This window comes from Hemiscyllium ocellatum, chromosome 10, assembly GCF_020745735.1.
Source record: "Hemiscyllium ocellatum isolate sHemOce1 chromosome 10, sHemOce1.pat.X.cur, whole genome shotgun sequence".
NCBI lineage: Eukaryota > Metazoa > Chordata > Chondrichthyes > Orectolobiformes > Hemiscylliidae > Hemiscyllium > Hemiscyllium ocellatum.
In genome coordinates this window covers 417424-439037 of record NC_083410.1, presented here as the reverse complement: position 1 = coordinate 439037, position 21614 = coordinate 417424, and the positions used below count along the sequence as shown (strand labels likewise).

The following is a 21614-nucleotide window of genomic DNA, read 5'->3' as shown; positions in this document are numbered from 1 at the left end:
TGTTCAAGCGTTTGGTGTCTGTGATGTCGGACATAGCTAGAGAGTCCTCAGAATCTCAAACACTTTGTTCAGCTGGCTTTAACTCATTCGTGAGGCATTCCAGTGAATCCTCGTACAACTGGTTTTGGTCATGACTCTAGGCGGCTTCACCATGATCAATGTCAAACTCTTGAATCTTGCAACTGCTGACAGGTCCTGGATGGCTCTTGTAGATGGAGTCTCCTTAAATTATCTTGGGATTGTGCCCAATACATGTTGAATTCATACTTGGTTCTTACCAAGCCTTGTCCATTAAGTTCCATTTTAGTTTTGGCTTCGCTGTCTGATACCCAGTGATTGGTGTCTTCACTGAACTGCTGAAAGATGCCCGATTGCCAAATGTAAGCAGTGGTTGGGTTATGTAGTCATTGTGCTCGACCCATTCTTCATGTCCCTCAGCTGCATTGGCCTCCATACGGCCCTTCCAAAAATGATTGTTGCTGAGACTCTCAGCTGGGCTGCGAAGGCTGAGGGTGGCCATTTGTTGAGGTAAAGGGTTGTTTCCCCTGCCAGAGCTTAGATTGGGTTAAACAATTTCACTCTTTGGTATTCTGCCATTTAATTAAGATAAAGCTCACCATTTCTTTGTTCTTTCTGATATTACTTTTAATTGATGACTATGAGTTTTTGACATTTCTGTACATGGATTTTGAAATATCTGCGCATAATATAGAGTGCACAAACCAAGGACTGTCAAAGGGAACGGTCTTTGTGGAGGCAGAGAGGGGTGTGGGGGGGGGGGGGGGGGGGGGGGGGGGGGGGGGGGGGGGGGTGTTCTTGGTGGTAAGGTCTAGTTGGAGTTGGTGAAATTGTTTAAGGATGATGAGTTGGATGTGGAGATTGGTGGGTTGGTAGGTGAGAACGAGTGGACTCTGTCTTTATTGCATTCCTGGGCGGGTTTAGAGCACTAGAACAGAGAATGGAAGTGGTGCGCAGAGAGCTATCTGGATGACAGAGGGAGGAAAAGCACATTGTTTGAAATAGATGGACATTTGGATACTCACGAATGGAATATCTCCTCCTCCAAGCAGATGCAGTGGAGGCAGAGGAATTGGGAGAATGGGATAGAGTTCTTGCAAGACATGGGGTGGATGGAGATGTAGTCAAGGTAGTAATGGGAGTCTGTGGGTTTAGAGTAAATGTCCATCTGGAGACTGTCACCGAAGATGGAAATGGTGAGGTCAAGAGAGGGGAGGGAGGTGTCTGAGAAAGACCAAGCGTAAGCTGTGGGCGAAGTCCATGAACTGCTCCACTTCAGTCTGGATGTAGGACACTGCATCAATGCAGTCATCGATGTAAGAGTGGAAGAGTTGGGGTACGGAAGAGGAACTGTTCAATATAGCCAACAAAGAGGCATGCATAGCTGGGGCCCATCTGGATACCCATGGCCACCTCTTTGATTTGGAGGAAATGGGAGGAGTTAAAGGAAAAAGGGAATTAAAAGGGTCTGTAGTCACATCAATCAGACCAAGTAAGTTTGGCAGAATTCCTTCCCTAAAGGACCTTAGTGAACCCCAGGTAGGCTTTTCCAACAATCCACAACAGCCATCATTGGCCTCTTTATACAGATTTTTAAAAATTGGATTCAAATTTAACAATCTGCTGCAGTGGAATTCAAGCCTGAGTCTGTGGATTAACAGTCTAGCGATAATATCTCTAGGCCATCACATCTCTGAACTCGTTCCATCCTCCCCTGAACATCTTTCATCAAACAGAACTTTAGTAAACACTCAAGAACACATTTCTGGTGAACACCATTTGCAAACCTAAGTATACATATCTATTATCTCCTTTTCTACCTCTTATTCCATAACAAATTCCTTTTTCAAGACACAAAAACAGAAATTGTTTGGAAGACTCAGCAGGTCTGGCAGCATCTGTGGACAGAAAGCAAATTAACATTTCCAGTCCAGTGATCCTTCTTCAGAACGGTGAATTTTTTCCCTTTTCAAGACAACTTATTTGTCTCTAATTGCATGCATTCTTACTTGTGGAGAGAGTTTGTTGTTGAATGCCTTCTATACAATTCATTTATAATAACTGTATAGGCATCTTATCTTGAACACTTGAATTTTTCAGTGGGGAATTAGTTTTGGTCAATATGTCTCAATCTTCAGAAAACGGTGCTCTCTAAACTTCTCATTGTCCACATGTTTAGCAATGTTGTCCCTCACAGATTCTAGTAACTTTCACACAACTGATATTAGACTAATGAATATACAGTTTGTGCTACACTTAGAACATAGAACATAGAACAATACAGCACAGAACAGGCCCTTCGGCCCACGATGTTGTGCCGAACTTCTATCCTAGATTAAGCACCCATCCATGTACCTATCCAAATGCTGCTTAAAGGTCGCCAATGATTCTGACTCTACCACTCCCACGGGCAGCACATTCCATGCCCCCACCACTCTCTGGGTAAAGAACCCACCCCTGACATCTCCCTTATACCTTCCACCCTTCACCTTAAATTTATGTCCCCTTGTAACACTCTGTTGTACCTGGGGAAAAAGTTTCTGACTGTCTACTCTATCTATTCCTCTGATCATCTTATAAACCTCTATCAAGTCACCCCTCATCCTTCGCCGTTCCAACGAGAAAAGGTCGAGAACTCTCAACCTATCCTCGTACGACCTATTCTTCATTCCAGGCATTCTCACTATTTCATGAATAAGTGACTACAGACCCTTAGTGACACTGACAAATATTAAATTCAAAGGATATGTTCCTGAAGAGTGTGTTTCGGAAGAGCATGTCTAAAATATCAAAACTTTCCTTCCCTATTTGTTTAGATCATTGAAGGTGGCAGGACAGGAAGACAGAGCAGTTAATAAAGCAGTGTTCTCAGCTTTACTAATTGGGGCATAGAGCACAAGCAGGAAGGTCTTGTTGAACTTGGATAAAAGACCTCAGTTGAAGTACAGTGTACATTTGTGGACACCACATGATAAAGGTATAAGTACATTGAAATTTGTAAAGTGATTTATAAAATTGGTGCCAGGAATGAAAAACTTCAGTTGTGATAAGTCTGGACCTCAAGAAGGTGGCCAAGGTGAGTTTTGACACACATTTTCAAAATGAGTTCTCTGGAAAGAGTAAATAGGGAGAAGCTGCTCCTACTCAAAAGAAAAAGCAATGAGAAGGCATAGATTTAAAGCAACATGCAACAAAGCAAGGGTGATAGAAGAAAAAAAAATTCTCCACACAGCAAGTAGTCAGGGTATGGAAATCACTGCCTGGGAATGAGATGGAGACAGGTTCAATTGAGGCATTTAAGAAGGTACTGGATGATTATTCTGAGAGAATTAGTGTGCAGGAATAATAGGGAAAAAGGGAGGAGACTGACATTAGGTAACAGAGCTGGTGGAGAAACGATGAGCTGAATGGCTTCTATCTGCACTGTAACAATTATGTGATTACAGAAAACATTACAGCACAGTACAGGCCCTTCGGTCCTTGATGTTGCATCAACCTGTGAAACCAATCTGAAGCCCACCTAATCTACACTATTCCATTATCCTCCATAAATTTATCCAATGACCATTTAAATGCCCTTTAAGTTGGTGAGTCTACTACTGTTGCAGGCAGGACATTCCATCTCCTTACTACTCTCTAAGTAAAGAATCTATCCCTGACATCTTCCTATATCTATCACCTCTCAATTTAAAACTATGCCCCTCGTGCTAGCCATCACCATCTGAGGAAAAAAGCTCTCATAGTCCACCCTATCTAATCTTCTGACCATCTTGTATGTCTGTATTAAGTCACCTCTTAACATTCTTCTAATGAAAACAGCCTCAAGTCTCTCAGCCTTTCCTCATAAGACCTTCCCTCCATACCAGGCAACATCCTGCTAAATCTCCTCTGCACCCTTTCCAATGTTTCCACATGCGGCCGCACCAGAGTTTTGTACATTGCAACATGACCTCATGGCTCCGAAACGCAATCCCTTTACCAATGAAAAAGTTAACACACCGTACACCTTCTTAACAACCCTATCAACCTGGGTGGTAACTTTCAGGGATCTGTGTACATGGACACAGATTTCTCTGCTTATCCATACTACCAAGAATCTTACCATTAGCCCAGTACTCTGTATTCTTATTACCCCTTTCAAAGTGAATCACCTTAGATGTGTTTTAATTACTTTGGGTCGAAACATGGAAAGGAGGTGGAGGAATAGGCTCTTCAGTCTGCTTTTCCATTCAATATGATCATGCCTGATCATCCAACTTAATACCCTGTTTCTGCTTTCTCCCTTATACTTTGATCTCTTTAACCCCAAGAGCTATATCTAATTCCTTCTTGGAAACATTCAATATTTTGGCCTCAGCTACATTGTGACAATGAATTCCACAGCACACCATTTTCTGTGTGAAGCAATTTTTACTCCTCTCAGTCTTAAATGGCCTACCCTGCATTCTTAAGGTTGTGAACCCTGGTTCTGGACTCCCTAGTCAATGGAAACATTGGTTCTTCAGTTAACGTATCTAGCCGTTAGAATTTTAATGCTTTCTACGATATCCCTCCCCAGTATTCTAAACAACAAATGTAATCCTAACCAGTCCAGTCTCTCTTCATAGGTCAATCTGGCCATCCCAAGAATTAATCTGTTAACCCTTGCTGCACTCCCTCAATAGCCAGAACATCTGGTTTGAGATCCCAGGAGCAAGCCCAAGATATTGATGGAGGTTCCTCCAACATCTACAGCCATAGCAAGAGCGAGGGAGGTTGAGTCAGCCTATGGAAACCGTGCCAAAGTAGCGCAGATCAAGCCCTTGTAGGAAGTATGGTCTTAACATGGCTAAGCACGTAAGAAAGTCTGAAATGATGAACTTTTAGTTTTATTTATTTATTCACTTAATACTGAGAAGGGTTATAATGTTTTACTTGTAACTTTGTTCCTTATTTCTTCTACCTTGTCTTACCTAAGTACTTTTACCTAAGATAGCACCACGTGTGATGACATTGAAAACATTTCACTGTACTCCTGCACTTTTGTACTTCAGTATACATGACAATAAAATCTAAATCTAAAAACTAAATCTAAATCTTTCCGCAGCTAAGGAGACCAAAACTCCTTACACTACTCCATATGCGACCTCACCAAGGCACTGTAGGATTGCAGCAAGACATCCCGCTCCTGTTATTTAATTCAATCCTCTAGCAGCAAAGGCCAACTTAATATCACTTTCTTCACTAACTGCATTCTTACTTTCAGTGATTGGCATACAAAGACACCCAGGCCTTCTTGCACTTCCACAGATGATCACCTGTCTTCCTGTTTTTGCTACCAAAGGGGAAACCTCTTATTTATCCACATTACACTCCATCTGTGATGCATTTACCCATTCACTCAACTTGCCCAAATCACACTGCAGCACCTCTTCATTCCCCAGTCCCTAGTGCAGGAAACCAATGGATTATTGGGATTTCACTGTCATAAATCTCCCAGTTCCTCCATTACCGTACATTAACTAATTCGGAGTTTAATTTTTCATGCTGCCCACATATCTTTCACAATGTTTTCTTAAACTGTACTTTGATGAAAAGTAGCTGCTAAGCTGTTTTTTTCCCTGATATAGTAGCATTGATGGTATGTGTATGTCTGTCTGTCTTTAAAGAGCCCACAATACTTTTAGTCAATGTTTTTCTTGTAGTTAATAGTTAAAAGCCATTAATGCTGTTTTTATTAACATTTGGTGGCTTTACTTCATATTCCCACTTTGTTGATTACATCTACTAATTAAACTGTCTGTCGTCAATTCACGAAGATGAATATAATAACAGATCAAGCCTGCACACCCAATGCGTGAGGGAGCAAATGCTTCTCTTCCCTCAGTGCAGGGGAATCACAAGGGCACGTGATCTGCTGCCTCAGTGTGAAAGAATACTTTGAACAGAAATGTCATTTAGAGTCCTTCAACTCTAGTACCTTTAAGACTGACAAATCAACGTTCACTAACTGAATAACATTCCACTAGCATCAATACTCCCAAAAATACACAGATATATGCTGAGAAGTTATTGTAAATCAAACCTTGTTGTCAGGACTGATGTCCACATCTTCAACTTCTCCATCATGAGCTCGGAAATCAAAACGTTTCTTCATACTTGGGAACTGCAGTTGGAAAAATATCCATTGCTTAAATTCATATTTGATGTTATCCCCATTAATTACATTCATATTTGAGTATAATCTCTTTGACTCTCATCTCCAGGTACAATCAACACCAATATGTTGATCTTTGTTCCATGGTAACAGTGGTCTCCAGGGTTCCCCATTAACCTGTGTGTAGAATACTGACTGGGTGAGTGAAGGGTTTCATCAAAGATTGGAGGGGCTGGAAAGAAAGATGGCAGAGGCAAAGTTCCAAATGACACATTGCATCAACAGTCTCAGTTTGATCTCTCTCATTTTATAAAAGAAAAATAAAAGTAACAACCACTGCTTTTTACACTTTTGTGGGATGAAGTTATCGCTGGTTAGGCCAGAATTTATTGGTCAAAAGGCCACAGACCAAAAAATATAGGAACAAGAGTCAGCTGTATGGCTCCTCAAGACGGCTCTGTTCTTTAATACGATCATGGCTGATTCAACATTCCTCACATCCACTTTCCTGTGTTTTCCCATAATACTTGTCCACTCATGATCAAGAATCGCTCAGCCTTAAATATACACAACGATTGCCTGCTCAGCTCTCTGTGGTAAGGAGTTCCAAAGATCCACAATCCTCAGAAGAAATTCCTCTTTATTTCAGTCTTAAATTGATGCCTCTTTATTCTGAGACTATCATCCTATATTCTCCTATGAATATAAATACTCTCAGCAATTATCTTTAAGAATCCTATATGTTTCAATTAGATCATCTGTCATTCTTCTCTACTCAACTCAGCAGAGTCCAAACCTGTTGAGCCTTTGCTCAGATCAAGCCTGCACGCTCAATACACGAGGGATCAAATGTTTCTCCCCCCTCAGTGAAGCGGAATCACAAGGGCATGTGTTCTGCTGCCTCAGTGTGAAAGAATACCCTGAATAGAAACGTAGTTTAGAGTCCTTCAACCCCAAGTACTTTTAAGACTGACAAAGCAACATTCACACTGCAGGTGACCCCACGACACTATTCACACTCTCTCTCTCTCTCTCTCACACACACTCATGTAGACCCTTTCTCATACACATGCTCTCTCACATACAGCCCCCGTGCTCTCACCCTCTCACAGGCTTATACTCTATCGCACCCACATACACACTTTACCAAGCTTTCACAGACAAACACACACACTTACGTATGCTCACACTCACACACACACACACACTTTCTCTCATACACATGCACACATAAGACTATGGGGTGAATTTGTATTTACAGAATTATATTTGCAAATACATTCTATTTTGCTCAAAAATGCACAATCTGCAGGCAGTCAATACATATAATACTTTGTAAGTTCCACTTTGTAAATAGAACTAGTCTGACTCCAGTTTGGGATACAGACAGACTAACCTCACACCTTTAATGCACTGCCTGAGCTGAGATGGCACCTTTTGTTATAAAACCTTAAATTATCTCGAGAAGGTGACTTAAAAGTAGTTCTGGGATTTACATATTAATGAACTGAAGATGCATCCCATTCTAAAAGATGATGAACTTAGTAACAATCCAGGTTTGTACAATATATCATTTCAGTTGCATGACACTGTAATCTTTTGCTATAAATTCTGTGTCTTATGATCTTATACTCCACAACCATCTGATGAAGGAGCGTCGCTCCCAAAGCTAGTGCTTTCAAATAAACCTGTTGAACTATAAACTGATGTTGTGTGATTTTTAACTTTGTACACCCCAGTCCAACACTGGCACCTCCACATCAGTGTATAGCTGTAGTGAGACTTGTTTACTTTTATACTCCAACCTTCTTGAAATAACCTTCTTTTAAGTTAGCACAACATTCCATTAATCTTCCCGTGTGCTAACTTTCTGTTTTGTGCACAGTACTCCGAAGTTCCTTGCACTGCACTTTTTCTCCATTTAAATAATATTCTGTTTTCCCTTCCAAAGTGAACAATTTCCCACATTATACTCCATTCGTCATTCCCTTAATCCATCAACAGCTCTCTGCAAATTATCTAGAATTCCTTTTACAACTTGCCTCTCCACCTAATTTTGTGACATCTGCAAATCTTCCTACTGAACATTTGCATCCTTCCTCCAAATCATTAATATATATTGTAAATAGCTGCAGTCCCAACACTGATCCCTGTTCAATCCCACTAGCTACAGGTCCTCAACCTGGAAAATAACCCGTATTCCTCTCTTGTTGTGTCCAACCCATTAGCCAATTCTGTACCCATGCCATACTAATGCCACAAACGCAGCTTTGTATGACTTTATATTTTGTGAAGTATCTTCTGGAAGATACAACACATCCACTGTTCCTCCTCAATCCATTGTGGTTGAAATTTCCTCAAAAGCTCTAATAAATTAGTCAGACACAGTTTCACTTTCGTGAAGCCATGTTGACTCTGCTTCATTAGATTATGATTTTCCAAATCTGCTGCTACTACATCCTTAATAGTTGATTCCAACCTTTTTCCAACAATAGGTGCTAGTCTCATTGATCTCTAGTTACCAGTCTTTTTTGTCTCCCTCCCTTTTTGAATTGGCAGATCTGCAACCTTCCTGTACTACTCCAGAATCCACGGATTTTTGGAAAAATACAACACTGCATCCACCATCTCTGTAGGTCCCTCTTTAAGGGTCTGAGGATGAAAGCCATCAGGGCCAGGGGACTGATCTGCTTTCATCATCTCTACTTTCTGTGAGAAGCTGGGGGTGGGCTATCTTCTTGAAACGCTGCAATCCAGGGGATCCACCATCACAAAGGAAGTTACATGCTTTTGACCCAGTGACAGTGAAAGAACAACTAAATATTTTCTAATCAGGATGATGAGTGGCTTGGTGAGGAACTTGCAGGTGGTGGCCTTCCTATGTATCTGCTGCCCTTGCCCTTATTGAAGGAAGTGGTCCTGGGTTTGGAATGTGTTCTACACGAGTCTTGGTGGATTTCTGCAGTATATCTTGTCACTACTGCGCATTGATGATGAGAAGAGTGGATGTTTATGGATGTGGTGCCAATCAAGCAGGCTGCTTCGACCTGGATGGTTTCAAGCCTCTTGACTGTTGTTCGAGCTGCACCCATCCAAGCACATCAGGAATATTTCAATCACACTGATGATATGTGCCTTGTAGACAGTGGGCAGGTAGTGGGGAGATAGGAGGTTGAGTTAATCATTGCAGGACTTATTATCTCTGAACTGCTCTTGCAGCCACAGTATTTACATGGCTGGTGAACTCCCCAATTGACTGTAGGGGATCCACCAATAATAAGCATTGAATGTCAAAGGATGCTGGTTAAGTTAGCTCTTATTGAAGATGGTCATTATCTGTAAAGTGTGTGGCTCAAATATTGCTTGTCACTTATTAGCCCAAGACTGGACACAGTCTAGGTATGGACATGCACTGCTTCAGTATCTGAGAAGTTGGAAATCGTGCAATCAGCAGCAAATACTCCCATTACTCTGACATTTTGACGGAGGAAAGGTCATTGTTGAAGCAGCTGAAGATGATTGGGCCTAGGATAACTACCCTGAAGCTTTAGAGATTTTGTGGCGCAGTGGCTGTGTCCCTACCTCTGGACCAGAGGCCCAGGTTCAAGTCCCACCTGCTCCAACTGTGGTAATCTCTCTGAACAGGTTGATTAGAAATATCTAATTTGAGGCTTTACTGGGATTGTTTTTTTTTTGTACCTCCCAAATCCTAATGAAGCCATCCACGCCCCCAGTGACAAGAAAGGAGTTGTTCATGTTGAAGCGGACAGCTTTCTGAAGTGCATCTGTGCTGAAGTCAGTGCGAACGACATGAAGTGACTCTACCACCATTTCTGGTGTCTCGTTTTGCAAGCACCCACTCGCATCACCGGCCATCTTATTCCCAGTCTTTCGTTTCCTGGCTTCTGTCTTCTTGACTGCAGAGAGAGAGAGAAACAAGTAGGAGCACAGAGACTGAGTAAACAAAAAGTGACACTTCAAATGGGAATTTGACGTGTCAGAGAATCAGTTCATCCCTAAAGGAGAAAGAATTCTACTTGCCAGTAATAGGTAATTCAATAGAAAACATGGAACGACATGACAAAGTAAACATAAATGCTTATCGTAGCACTAATCCGTTAACTGGGGAAAATACTAAAAGCAGGAAAGATGACAAAATAGAATAAACTAAAAATGCAAGGATTAAGATCAATTTATGAGGGATAACAAAATCATCAGAAATTGTTTTGGTTATTTTAGGGAAGAACAAGAGCGAGGCCAGGAGTAGCGTGGTGCTCCTGTTGTTGAAAATAAGGAAATGGCACACATGCTATGCAATTGCCTTGTCAGTATTGGAGTAGAGAGAAATCACCATCCCAGACATTCCAAAGAAAATAATATTCAATCAGGAACAGATGCACCTAGGTTTACATAAACAACATAAAAGCAATGAGCACAAACACCTTACAACTAGATGATTTCCACTCCAATTTAAAAAAGTGAATAATACAACTAGACCTTAAGAAACAGGAATAGTTAGGCTGCTCTGCCAGTTAATAGGATCATGAATGATCTCATGTTCCTTTTCTGCCCCTTCCCTGTAACTCGGGTTTGATTCTCCCACTGATCAAGAATCTATCTCAGTCTTAAGTTTACACAAGGACTCTACCCCCACACCTCTCTTGAGCAAGGAGTTCCAAAGACACTCACCCTTGGAAAATAAATTCCTCCTCATCTCAGTTTTAAACTGGCGTGCCTTCATTCTGAGACTATGCCCCTCGGATCCTAGACTTTCCCAAGAGGGGAAACATCCTCTCAGCATTTACCCTGTTAAGAATCCCATATGTTTCAATGAGATCACTTCAAATTCTTCTAAATTCTATGAGTCTCAACCTGTTTCAGCTTTACTCATAAGACAATCCCTCTGTATTGGGGATAATCCCAAGTATTTTTGCATCATGGTTGGCCATGGGTGAAGTGCTGGAAAACTGGAGGGTCGTGAATGTTGTGCCTTATTCAAGAAGAGCTGCAAAGAAAAGCCTGGGAAAAATAGACCACCAAGCCAAACTTCTGTGTAGGTAAATTACTTGAGAAAATTCTGAGGAATAAAATATAAATGCATTTGGAAAGATAGGGTTTGATTAGGATTAGTCAGCATGGCTTTGTCTGTGGGAGATTATGCCTCACAAAGTTGTTAGAGTCTTTTGATGAAGTGACCAGGAAGGTTGATGAGGTCAGGGTGGTGGACACAGTCTACATGAATTTCAGTAAAGCCTTCGATAAAGTTCCACATTGTAGGTACGCTGGCAAATGGATACACAATTGGCTTGGTGGTAAGAAGTTGAGAGTAATAGTGGAAAGACTGTCGGACTGGAGGCCTGTAACTAGCGGAGTGCCTCAGGGGTTGGTGCTGGGCCCAGAGTTGGTTATTATCTATATCAATGATTTGGTTGAGAATGTCGAAGGTATGATTTATAAGCTTATCGATGACACTAAAATAGGCAGTATTGTGGACAGTAAGGAAGATTATCAGAAATTGCAGCAGGGCCCTCATCATCTGGGTAAATAGGCTGAAAAATGGCAAATGGAGTTTAATATAGATCAGTGCGAGGTCTTGCATTTTGGAAAGTCAAATCAAGGTAGGAGTTTCATGGTGAATGGTAGGGCCATTCGGCGTGTAGTGGAACAGAGCGACCTTGGAGTTCAGGTGCACGGTTCTCTGAAAGCGCAGTCATGGATAGCCAGGGCAGTGAAGGAGGTTTTCGGCCTGTTGGCCATCATCAGTCAGGGCACGGAGAATAGAAGTTGGGAAGTTACGTTGCAGTTGTCAGGACGTTGGTGAGGATGCAGTTGGAGTATTGTTTCAGTTTTGGTCACCTTGCTATACGAAGGATTTTATTAAACTGGAAAGATTAGATTAGACTTACAGTGTGGAAACAGGCCCTTCGGCCCAACAAGTCCACACCGACCCGTCGAAGCGCAACCCACCCATACCCCTACATTTACCCCTTACCTAACACTACGGGCAATTTAGCATGGCCAATTCACCTGACCCGCACATCTTTGGACTGTGGGAGGAAACCCACGCAGACACGGGGAGAACGTGCAAACTCCACACAGTCAGTCGCCTGAGTCGGGAATTGAACCCGGGTCTCAGGCGCTGTGAGGCAGCAGTGCTAACCACTGTGCCACCGTGCCGCCCACCAAGAGTGCAGAACAAATTTTACAAGAATGTTGCCAGGACCCAAAGGGCGGAGTTACAGGGAGAGGTTGGCCAAGCCAGGACTGTTTTCTTTAGAACGTAGGAGACGGAGGGGGGATCTTGTAGAAGTGTATAAGATCGTGAGAGGCATGAAAACAGTGAATGCACTCGGTTTTTTTCTCAGGGTTGGGGAATTGAGGACTAGAGGGCATCAGATTAAGGTTAGATGGGAAAGAATAAAAGGGAACCTGAGGGGCAATGTTGTTTACATGAGGGTATCCACATGTGGAATGTGCTGCAGTGAAGTGGTTGAGGCGGGTATATTAACAACATCTCTCAGGCATTTTGACAAGTACATGGCTAGGAAAGGTTTAGAAGGATAAAGGCCAAGTGCAGGGAAATAGGTTTAGAGTGGATGTACATTTTCATCAGCATGGACCAGTTTGGGCCGAAGGTCCTGACTTTGTGCTGTAGGACTCTATGCACCTTTTCTGATCTGCCTCCAACAAAATAATATCTTTCCTGAAATAAGGGGACCAAAACTGTTCACTACACCAGATGTGATCTCACCCTGTACAGATGCAGAGTTACGGTTACAGATACCCTAACCAGAATCCTACAAAGGTTTACTTGATTCAGGAACTGTTCCTTTACATTGGGAAATTATGCACGCTTTTCATAAAAAAGGCAAAAGAAAAGTCAGGGAATTACAGACCTACTTCAAAGTTGGGAAATTGTTAGAATCTCTCATTAAAAGGTAGAATGACTAGACTCTTGGAAGTTTCAAATGATCAGACAGAGAGAGCCTGAAACAAAAACAGAAACTTGACAAACTCAGCAGGTCTGGCAGCATCTGCGGAGAGAAAGCAGAGTCAACGTTTCAGATCCAGTGACCCTTCATCAGAAGTAGCAGTAGCAAGGAAAAGGTGGCACATATGGTGAAGTTTTGAGGAAGGAGGTAAGGGAATAAGCAATAGGTGGAGACAAAGTCCAGGGGTGAGAAGACAGTGAGGCGGACAAAGGGATGTAATTTGGTAAGCCAGGGAGAAAGAAAAGATGCTAATGGGGACCATAAATAGGTGAAAGTGTTTGGTTGCGCTGAAAGCAGCACACGTGATGACAAGGTCTGGGGTGAGGGGGTGAGCAAAGGATATGGAAGGTTATCGGGCCCTAAAATTATTGAACTCAATATTGAGTCCTGAAGGCTTTGGGGTTCCCAAATGGAAAATGAGATACTATTCTTCCAGTGTGCACTAAGGTTTGCTGAATCACTGCAGCAGGCCAAGGGCAGAAACGATGGCCTGGCAACATAATGCTGTGCAAACTGGCAGGCAACTGGAATCTCGGGACAGAACTCCAGTGCCCTGCAAAGTCATCACCCAAACTGTGTGTTTCATCTCCCAATGTAGGTAAGACTACATTTTGAGCAGCAAATGCAGTAGACTGGATTGAGTTCCAGGTAGCATGTTGCCTCACCTGGAAGGTGCATCTGGACTCTTGGATAGTGAGGGGAAGGAATTAAACAGGTAGATGTTATATCTTCTGCAATTGCATGGGACGGTGTTGGAGTGGAGGGGGAGTGGCCCATGGTGTCCCTGCCGCGTGCTGACAAGGAAGGGGAGGGAATGGAACCTAATGGTGGTGCCCTGCTGGAAGTGGCAGAAATGCCAGCTTATGATACACTGGATTGGGTGCTGGTGGGGTGAAGAGTGACGATTAATGTTATGGTAGGGAAGAGAAGGGTGAGGGCAGAAGTGTGGGAAATAGATCAAACATGGCTGAAGGCTCTGTTCACCATGGTGGTGGGGAATCCTCAGTTGAGGAGAAAGGTGGATATTACTGAGGTCCCCTGCAGAAGGTAGCATAAGGGAAGCAGCACCGACGGTATCACTGATGTAGCGGAGAAAGAGTTGTGGGGAGGGATCTGTGGAGGACTGAAACAAGGAATGCTCCATGATACCTATGAAGAGGCAGACACAATTGGGGCCCATGTGGGGATTTGCTATTAGCCATTGTAAAAAAAGTGAACTATATATACAATCTTTGTTGTAAAAACATTGATGGATTTTTAAGAACTTTGGCTTTCAGACTCAAAGATCTGCCCAAATTAATTCTGCTATACCTGAAGAATTTCCAGAATGCAGAGCAATTTCAGCCTCACTCTTGTTCTCTTTTTTACCAGGTTTATTTGCTGCTGATTTCTCTTTCCCTTCCTGGAATCGCAGGATGTGACAAGTCGCATCTTGTCCAACTGCTAGAATACCTCCTGCTACTGCCATGTTCATTGTGGCTCGGGTTTCCGTGTCATGGGAATGAACAAGTGTTGCTGAAAAATTTCCTGTTACACATTCCAAACGCAGGAAATGCTGATAGCAAAGGAAAGAACAAAATCAGACAGGCAGTAAAAACACGAATAAACTACAAATTATCATTTGCGAGGTAGTTGTGTGTTGTAACACTCAAAGACTGGAACAAGAACAATGTAAAGAAATAGGTGGAAAGAGTTCCAGAACTGCGTGTTAAAAAAGTGTTTCCGGATCCTGCAAGGAAGGAGGCAATACTGCATCCTGGAGATTTTTCCCCCTTTTCTTTTGGGGATGCGGGTGTTGCTGGCTGGCTAACATTCAGTGTTTGTCCCTAGCTGCCCTTGAGAAAATGATAGTGAGCTGCCTTCTTGAACCAATGCAGTCCACCTGTTGTGGGTTGACCCAAATGCTTTTTGGAAGAGAATTCCAGGATTTTGACCCAATGACAGTGAAGGGACAGAGATATATTTCCAAGTCAGGATGGTGAGTGCCTTGGAGTGGAACTTGAACATGGTGCCGTTCCCATATACCTACTGCCCTGTCCTTCTTGGAGCAAGTGGGTTTGGAAATGCCGTTTGAGCATTTTTGGTGAATTTCTTGCGGATGTGGTACCAGTTAAGTGGGTTGCTTTGTCTTGGATGGTGTCAAGCTTCTTGAGTGTTGTTGGGGCTGCACCCATTCAGGCAAGTGGGGAGTATTCCATCACTCTCCTGACTTGTGCCTTGGAGATGGTAGACAGGATTTGGGGAGTCAGAAAGTGTTACTTGCCACAGTTCCTTCCTCCAGATCATTAAAGTGAAAAATTGTGGTCCCAACACTGACACTTGTGGAACATCATTAGTCAGTGGCTTCCATCCTGAGAAGGACCGTTTTATTCCCATTCTGCCTTCTGCCAGACAACCAATTGTCTATCCATGCTAGTACCTTGCTTCAAACACCATTTGTCTCATTGATAGCCACAGATGTGTGTGTGTGTCTGTGGTGTGTGTGTGGGGGGTGGTGTGTGTGTGTGGGGGGGTGGGGTGTGTGTGGGAGTGGGGTGGGGTGTATGTGTGGGAGGGAGGGGTGTGTGTGTGAGGGTGTGTGTGGGGGGGTTGGGGTGGTGGGGGGTGTGTGTGGGGGGTTGGGGTGTGTGGGGGGTGGGGGGTGTGTGGGGGGGTGGGGGGTGTGTGGGGGGTGTGTGGGGTGTGGGGGGTGTGTGTGGGGGGGTTGGGGTGTGTGGGGGGTGTGGGGTGTGTGGGGGGTGTGTGTGGGTGGGGGGAGTGTGTGGGGGGAGCGTGTGTGGGGGTGTGTGTGTGGGGGGTGGGGGTGTGTGTGGGGGGTGGGGTGTGTGTGTGGGGGGGGTGGTGTGTGTGTGGGGGGTGGGGGGTGTGTGTGGGGGGAGGTGGGGGGGAAGGGTGTGGGGGGGGAGAGGTGTGTGTGTGTGGGGAGGGGTGTGTGTGTGTGGGGAGGGGTGTGTGTGTGTGGGGAGGGGTGTATGTGGGTGGGGGTGTGTGTGGGGGGTGGTGTGTGTGTGTGTGGGGGGGGTGTGTGTGGGAGTGGGGTGGGGTGTATGTGTGGGAGGGAGGGGTGTGTGTGTGAGGGTGTGTGTGGGGGGGTTGGGGTGGTGGGGGGTGTGTGTGGGGGGGTTGGGGTGTGTGGGGGGTGGGGGGTGTGTGGGGGGGTGGGGGGCGTGTGTGGTGTGTGTGGGGGGGTTGGGGTGTGTGGGGGGTGTGGGGTGTGTGTGTGGGGGGGGGTGTGTGTGTGGGGGGTGTGTGGGGTGTGTGTGTGTGTGTGGGGGGAGGTGGGGGGAAGGGTGTGGGGGGGGAAGGGTGTGGGGGGGAGGGGTGTGTGTGTGTGGGGTGTGTGTGTGTGTGTGGGGGGAGGTGGGGGGAAGGGTGTGGGGGGGGAAGGGTGTGGGGGGGAGGGGTGTGTGTGTGTGGGGGGTGTGTGTGTGTGTGGGGGGTGGTGTGTGTGTGTGGGGGGGTGTATGACCCGGTCCCCTCCCTCTCTCACCAGTCCGTTGGTGATGCCGGTCTTGGAGGCGCCCCCTCCGCCCGCGGTCACCACCAGGTCCGCCCTCGGGGCCCTCACGGTGTAGAGCGGGAACGGGGCGCGGTACAACTCCCGGGCCCCGCGACGACCCATCTCCCCGCACTCCGCCGATACCCGCAACCCTGACCCCTGACCCCGGGCTGTGCTTCCGGGTCTCCGCCGGGGGCCGGGCTGATCGCTAACACATCAGCGGTCACGTGAACATCCGATGGGCGGGGCTAGCGGGACACCATGTTTGTTTGGGGCATTAATTCGATGTGTGACGTCAATGACACTTCCTGAAGCAGCTCTCCGCTGCGGGGCGACGCCATCTTTGTGAGGGGCAGATAGTCAGCACCAACTTGTGGCAACTCCTGGGGATATCGGGAATTAGTTCAGACAAGTTTATTCCAGTTGTTTGAGGGGGTAAGAAGTTATTAATAAAAGGATTTGATGTATTTAGAGTCATAGTGTTGGAAAAAGTATATTCAGTAAGGTCAAAGATCACATGCCAGCCAGATCCACCCAGTTGGACTCTAACCCAATGTTGGGGGATTGTTGACATTGCCCACCCCAGTACCTCCACAGTGTGTATTCATCATGATAGAGGATTAGCATCTAACAGAAGGCAGTGCTGGGATAACACAAGCACTTTCAGGATCGCAAACTGCAACTAGTGGACTGTCACAGGGAATGGTGCTGAGGGTGCAATTATTTATAAGATATTCAAAGTTTGGGAGAAGATTTGCAACAAAAACTCCCAGCTCGGCGAACAGAACCACAACATTTATAAGATATATCAATGACTTGGATGAGGAAAATGAATGTACTGCATGCATATCACAAAAAAAATAGGTGGCAAGGCAAGGAGTGGGAGCACCAGAGTCTGCAGAGGGATTTTGACAGGTTTGTGTGGGCAAGAACTCAGCAGATGAAGTTCGTGGGAAAATGTGAGATTCTATAGTTCAGCATATTACTTAATTGGGAAAATACTGCAGAATGCTACAGAAGACCGATTTTGGAATTACCTTTCACGAATCACAAAAAGATTGTAACCATGTTTCATGCATAAGAGGGAAGGCAAATAAACTTCGACTATGCACAGAGGTGATGAGTGTAAATAGGTGACTTCTCCACCACTTGATGCTGCCTGGCTTGCTGTGTTCTGAAGACCAGCATGTGCAGAAAAGCAACACACACACACACACACCAGATACTTATCATCCCAACCTACAAACGGTGTAGCATCAGGACATTATTTATATGGCCACAACACACTGCAGCACCCAGGAACTATGAGCAGCAGAGGTAAAATACCTATACATCGTATACAAGAAGAATGGATACCTAATGCACATAGTCTGCCGAAATTCTAGCGACATTACCATAGGTCAAACATCTCTGAAATGATTACCAGACTACTCCGACCTCTTGGCATCATGGTAGCACACAAACAGTGGCTGATGAACCTAAAGGACCCTATACAAACAACCAGCATCTACAAAATACCATGCAAGGTTTGAAACAAACACTACATCAGACAGACGGGCAGAAAAATAGCCACCAGGATACACAAACACTAACTCGCCACTAAAAGCCATGACTATCACCAGTAGCCTTACATACAGACGAAGAAGGACATCACTTCGACTGGGACCACATATCCATCCTAGGATGGGCTAAACAGAAATGTTCATGGGAATTCCTAGAGGCCTGGCATTCAAACAGGAACTCCATCAATAAGCACACTGATGTGGACCCCATTTATAAACCTCTGAGGAAAAGAGTTGAGAAAGATATCATCCACCTTAACAGAGCAAGACACACAAACAGAAAGCAGGACATAACACACCACTTCACCAGAGGCTCACTGATGATGTTACCTAGCATGATGATGAAACATCTGAAAACAACCTTCCAGCTCAGCAGGCAAACTTACAACCTATCGGAAAGATGTGAAACTTGAAAGGGTTCAGAAAAGCTTTACCAGGATTGGAGGATTTGAGCAATAGGGAGAGGTTGAATAGGCTAAGGCTGTTTTCACTGGAGCGTCGGAGGCTGAGGGGTGACCTTATAGAGGTTTATAAAATCAGGAGGGGCATGGATAGGATAAGTAGACAAAGTCTTTACCCTGGGATGGGGGAGTACAGGACTACAGGGCATAGTTTTAGGTTGAGAGGGGAAAGATATAAAAGAGACCTCATGGGCAACGTTTTCACGCAGAGGGTGGTATGTGTATGGACTGAGCTGCCAGAGGTGGTGGTGGAGGCTGGTACAATTGCAACATTTAAGAGGCATTTGGATGGATATATGAATAGGAAGGGTTTGGAGGGATATGGTCCGGGTGCTGCCAGGTGGGACTAGATTGGGCTGAGATATCTGGTCTGCATGAACAGGTTGAACTGGAGGGTCTGTTTCCATGCTGTACATCTCCATGACTATGACTCTAAAAGCCAAACCTCAACCTGAGCTACAAATCTTAAAAATCGCAAAGTAGTCACAGGCTTCTAGTCTGAAAACCATCCTTTCACTTACTCTCTGCTTCTTACCATCAAGGCAATTGTTTATCCAATTTGCCAGCTCCCTCTGGATTCCATGTGATCTAACCTTCCAGAGTAGCCTACCATGTGGAACTTTATCAAAGGTCTTACTGAAACCCATACAGACTGAATCTGCTCTCATCAACCTTCCTGGTCACTTCATCAAAGAACTCTAACAAATTTGTGAGGCATAATCTCCCACACACAAAGCTATGCTGGCTAATCCTAATCAAAGCTGAAAATGTGTTGCTGGAAAAGCACAGCAAGTCAGGCAGCATCCAAGGAGCAGGAGAATCGACGTTTCGGGCATGAGCCCTTCTTCAGGAATGAGGACAGTGTGCCAAGCAGGCTAAGATAAAAGGTAGGGAGGAGGGACTTGGGGGGGGGGGGCTGTTGGAAATGCAATAGGTGGAAGGAGGTTAAGGTGAGGGTGATAGGCCGGAGTGGGGGTGGGGGCGGAGAGTTCAGGAAGAAGATTGCAGGTTAGGAAGGCGGTGCTGAGTTCGAGGTTTGGGAGACAAGGTGGGAGGAGGGGAAATGAAACTGGAGAAATCTGAGTTCATCCCTTGTGGTTGGAGGGTTCCTAGGCGGAAGATGAGGTGCTCTTCCTCCAGTTGTCGTGCTGCTATGGTCTGGCGATGGAGGAGTCCAAGGACCTGCATGTCCTTGGTGGAGTGGGAGGGGGAGTTGAAGTGTTGAGCCACGGGGTGGTTGGGTTGGTTGGTCCGGGTGTCCCAGAGGTGTTCTCTGAAACGTTCCGCAAGTAGGCGACCTGTCTCCCCAATATAGAGGAGGCCACATCGGGTGCAGCGGATGCAGTAAATGGTGTGTGTGTGGAGGTGCAGGTGAATTTGTGGTGGATATGGAAGGATCCCTTGGGGCCTTGGAGGGAAGTGAGGGGGGAGGTGTGGGCGCAAGTTTTGCATTTCTTGCAGTTGCAGGGGAAGGTACCAGGAGTGGAGGTTGGGTTGGTGGGGGATGTGAACCTGACAATGGAGTCACGGATGGAGTGGTCTTTTCGGAACGCTGATAGGGAAGGGGAGGGAAATATCTCCCTGGTGGTGGGGTCCGTTTGGCGGTGGCGGAAATAACGATGGATGATATGATGTATATGGAGGTTGATGGGGTGGTAGGGGAGGACCAGTGGGGTTCTGTCCTGGTGGCGATTGGAGGGGCAGAGCTCAAGGGCGGAGGAGCAGGAAGTGGAGGAGATGCGCTGGAGGGCATCATCGATCACGTCTGGGGGGAAATTGCGGTCTTTGAAGAAGGAGGCCATCTGGGTTGTTCGGTATTGGAACTGGTCCTCCTGGGAGCAGATGCTGCGGAGGCGAAGTAATTGGGAATATTCCTAATCAAACCTGTCTACCTAAATGCATGAATATCTTAAGTCAGAATCTTCTCAAGTATTTAACCTACTACAGATGTTAGGCTTACTGCTCTATAGCATCCAGGTTTTTCTTTGTAGCCCTTAGGGCACAACGATTGGCACTACTCTCCAAGCTTCTGGGACCTCACCCATGGGATAGAAGGAATTTCTTCTCTGATAGGGGAGAGAATCTATGAAATTCTTCATAACAACCTAGCCTTGACAGCCACGTGTAAAGTATATTCACTTTTTAAGGACATCAAATATTGTGGGGAAAAGAAAGAAGATGGATTATCTGATCAGTAATTTCTTTGAATGGTAAAGCAGACTCAATGGACCGAATGGCGTATTTCTGCTTATATATCTTATGGTGGGGTGATGTGATGGGGTGAGGGAGGGTCCAGTTGAAAACATCAGCAGCACCTCAATATAGAAAGCTTGCTCCAGGTCAAGGTGGTGGTGACAAAAGTCATAGGCTGCTTCTCAGGCTGAGCACAGATTCCAGGAGCCAAAATCCCCGAGAATCCAGAGAAAGCACAGCAGGTGGCTGTAAAATCCTGTAACTGCCATTTAGCATATGCCTGCTGAAGGCATTGAGAAAAGTATTAAAACGAAGGAGCTGACCAACCTCATCACAGAGTCTGCTGAGATAGTGGATTCAAATTGGAAAATAGTGAGAGACCTCTCTTCAATAAAGAATCTAAGAGGAGACAGGAAATTACTATAGTTATCAGGGAAAATGTGAAAAAAGGGTAGTTACAACAGGACACATCGAAAATCTTCACACAATCAGGAAGAATGGACATGGTTTTGTGAAAGAGAAATCCTTTGACAAGGATAATTTAGCAAACCAGAAGCAAGGCACAAATAGCTTATTTTCGGTATGATATAATGCAGCAACTGTCCTCTATTCAATACTTAGATGAAGGTATGGTTGCTAAATTAGCTAATTAAAGACAGGTGCTATTTAATAAGTTATAACAAGAGTCTTGGATCAGTGCAAGGTAATCAGGCAGAGTTAACAGCTTGTGAAAGCAGTAGTTATGTTTGGTCA

At 44.9% G+C, this 21614-nt stretch overlaps 1 protein-coding gene across 3 annotated transcripts in view; it reads right to left on the bottom strand.

Annotated features, from left to right (window-relative positions):
• preb (prolactin regulatory element binding) overlaps positions 1-16821 on the bottom strand; it is an 81820-nt gene extending 64999 nt beyond the window's left edge. For all 3 annotated transcript variants that reach the window (XR_009645102.1, XM_060831178.1, XM_060831177.1), the window contains exons 1-4: positions 16637-16821; positions 14458-14701; positions 9854-10071; positions 6083-6163 (exon numbers count right to left, since the gene is read on the bottom strand). Coding sequence is in view for 2 of the 3 variants with exons in the window: in XM_060831178.1 (XP_060687161.1) it covers positions 6083-6163; positions 9854-10071; positions 14458-14701; positions 16637-16768 (675 nt within the window). In the remaining variant the exon portion in view is untranslated. The remainder of the gene's footprint in view (positions 1-6082; positions 6164-9853; positions 10072-14457; positions 14702-16636) is intronic.
• Between the last annotated feature and the right edge of the window lie 4793 nt (positions 16822-21614).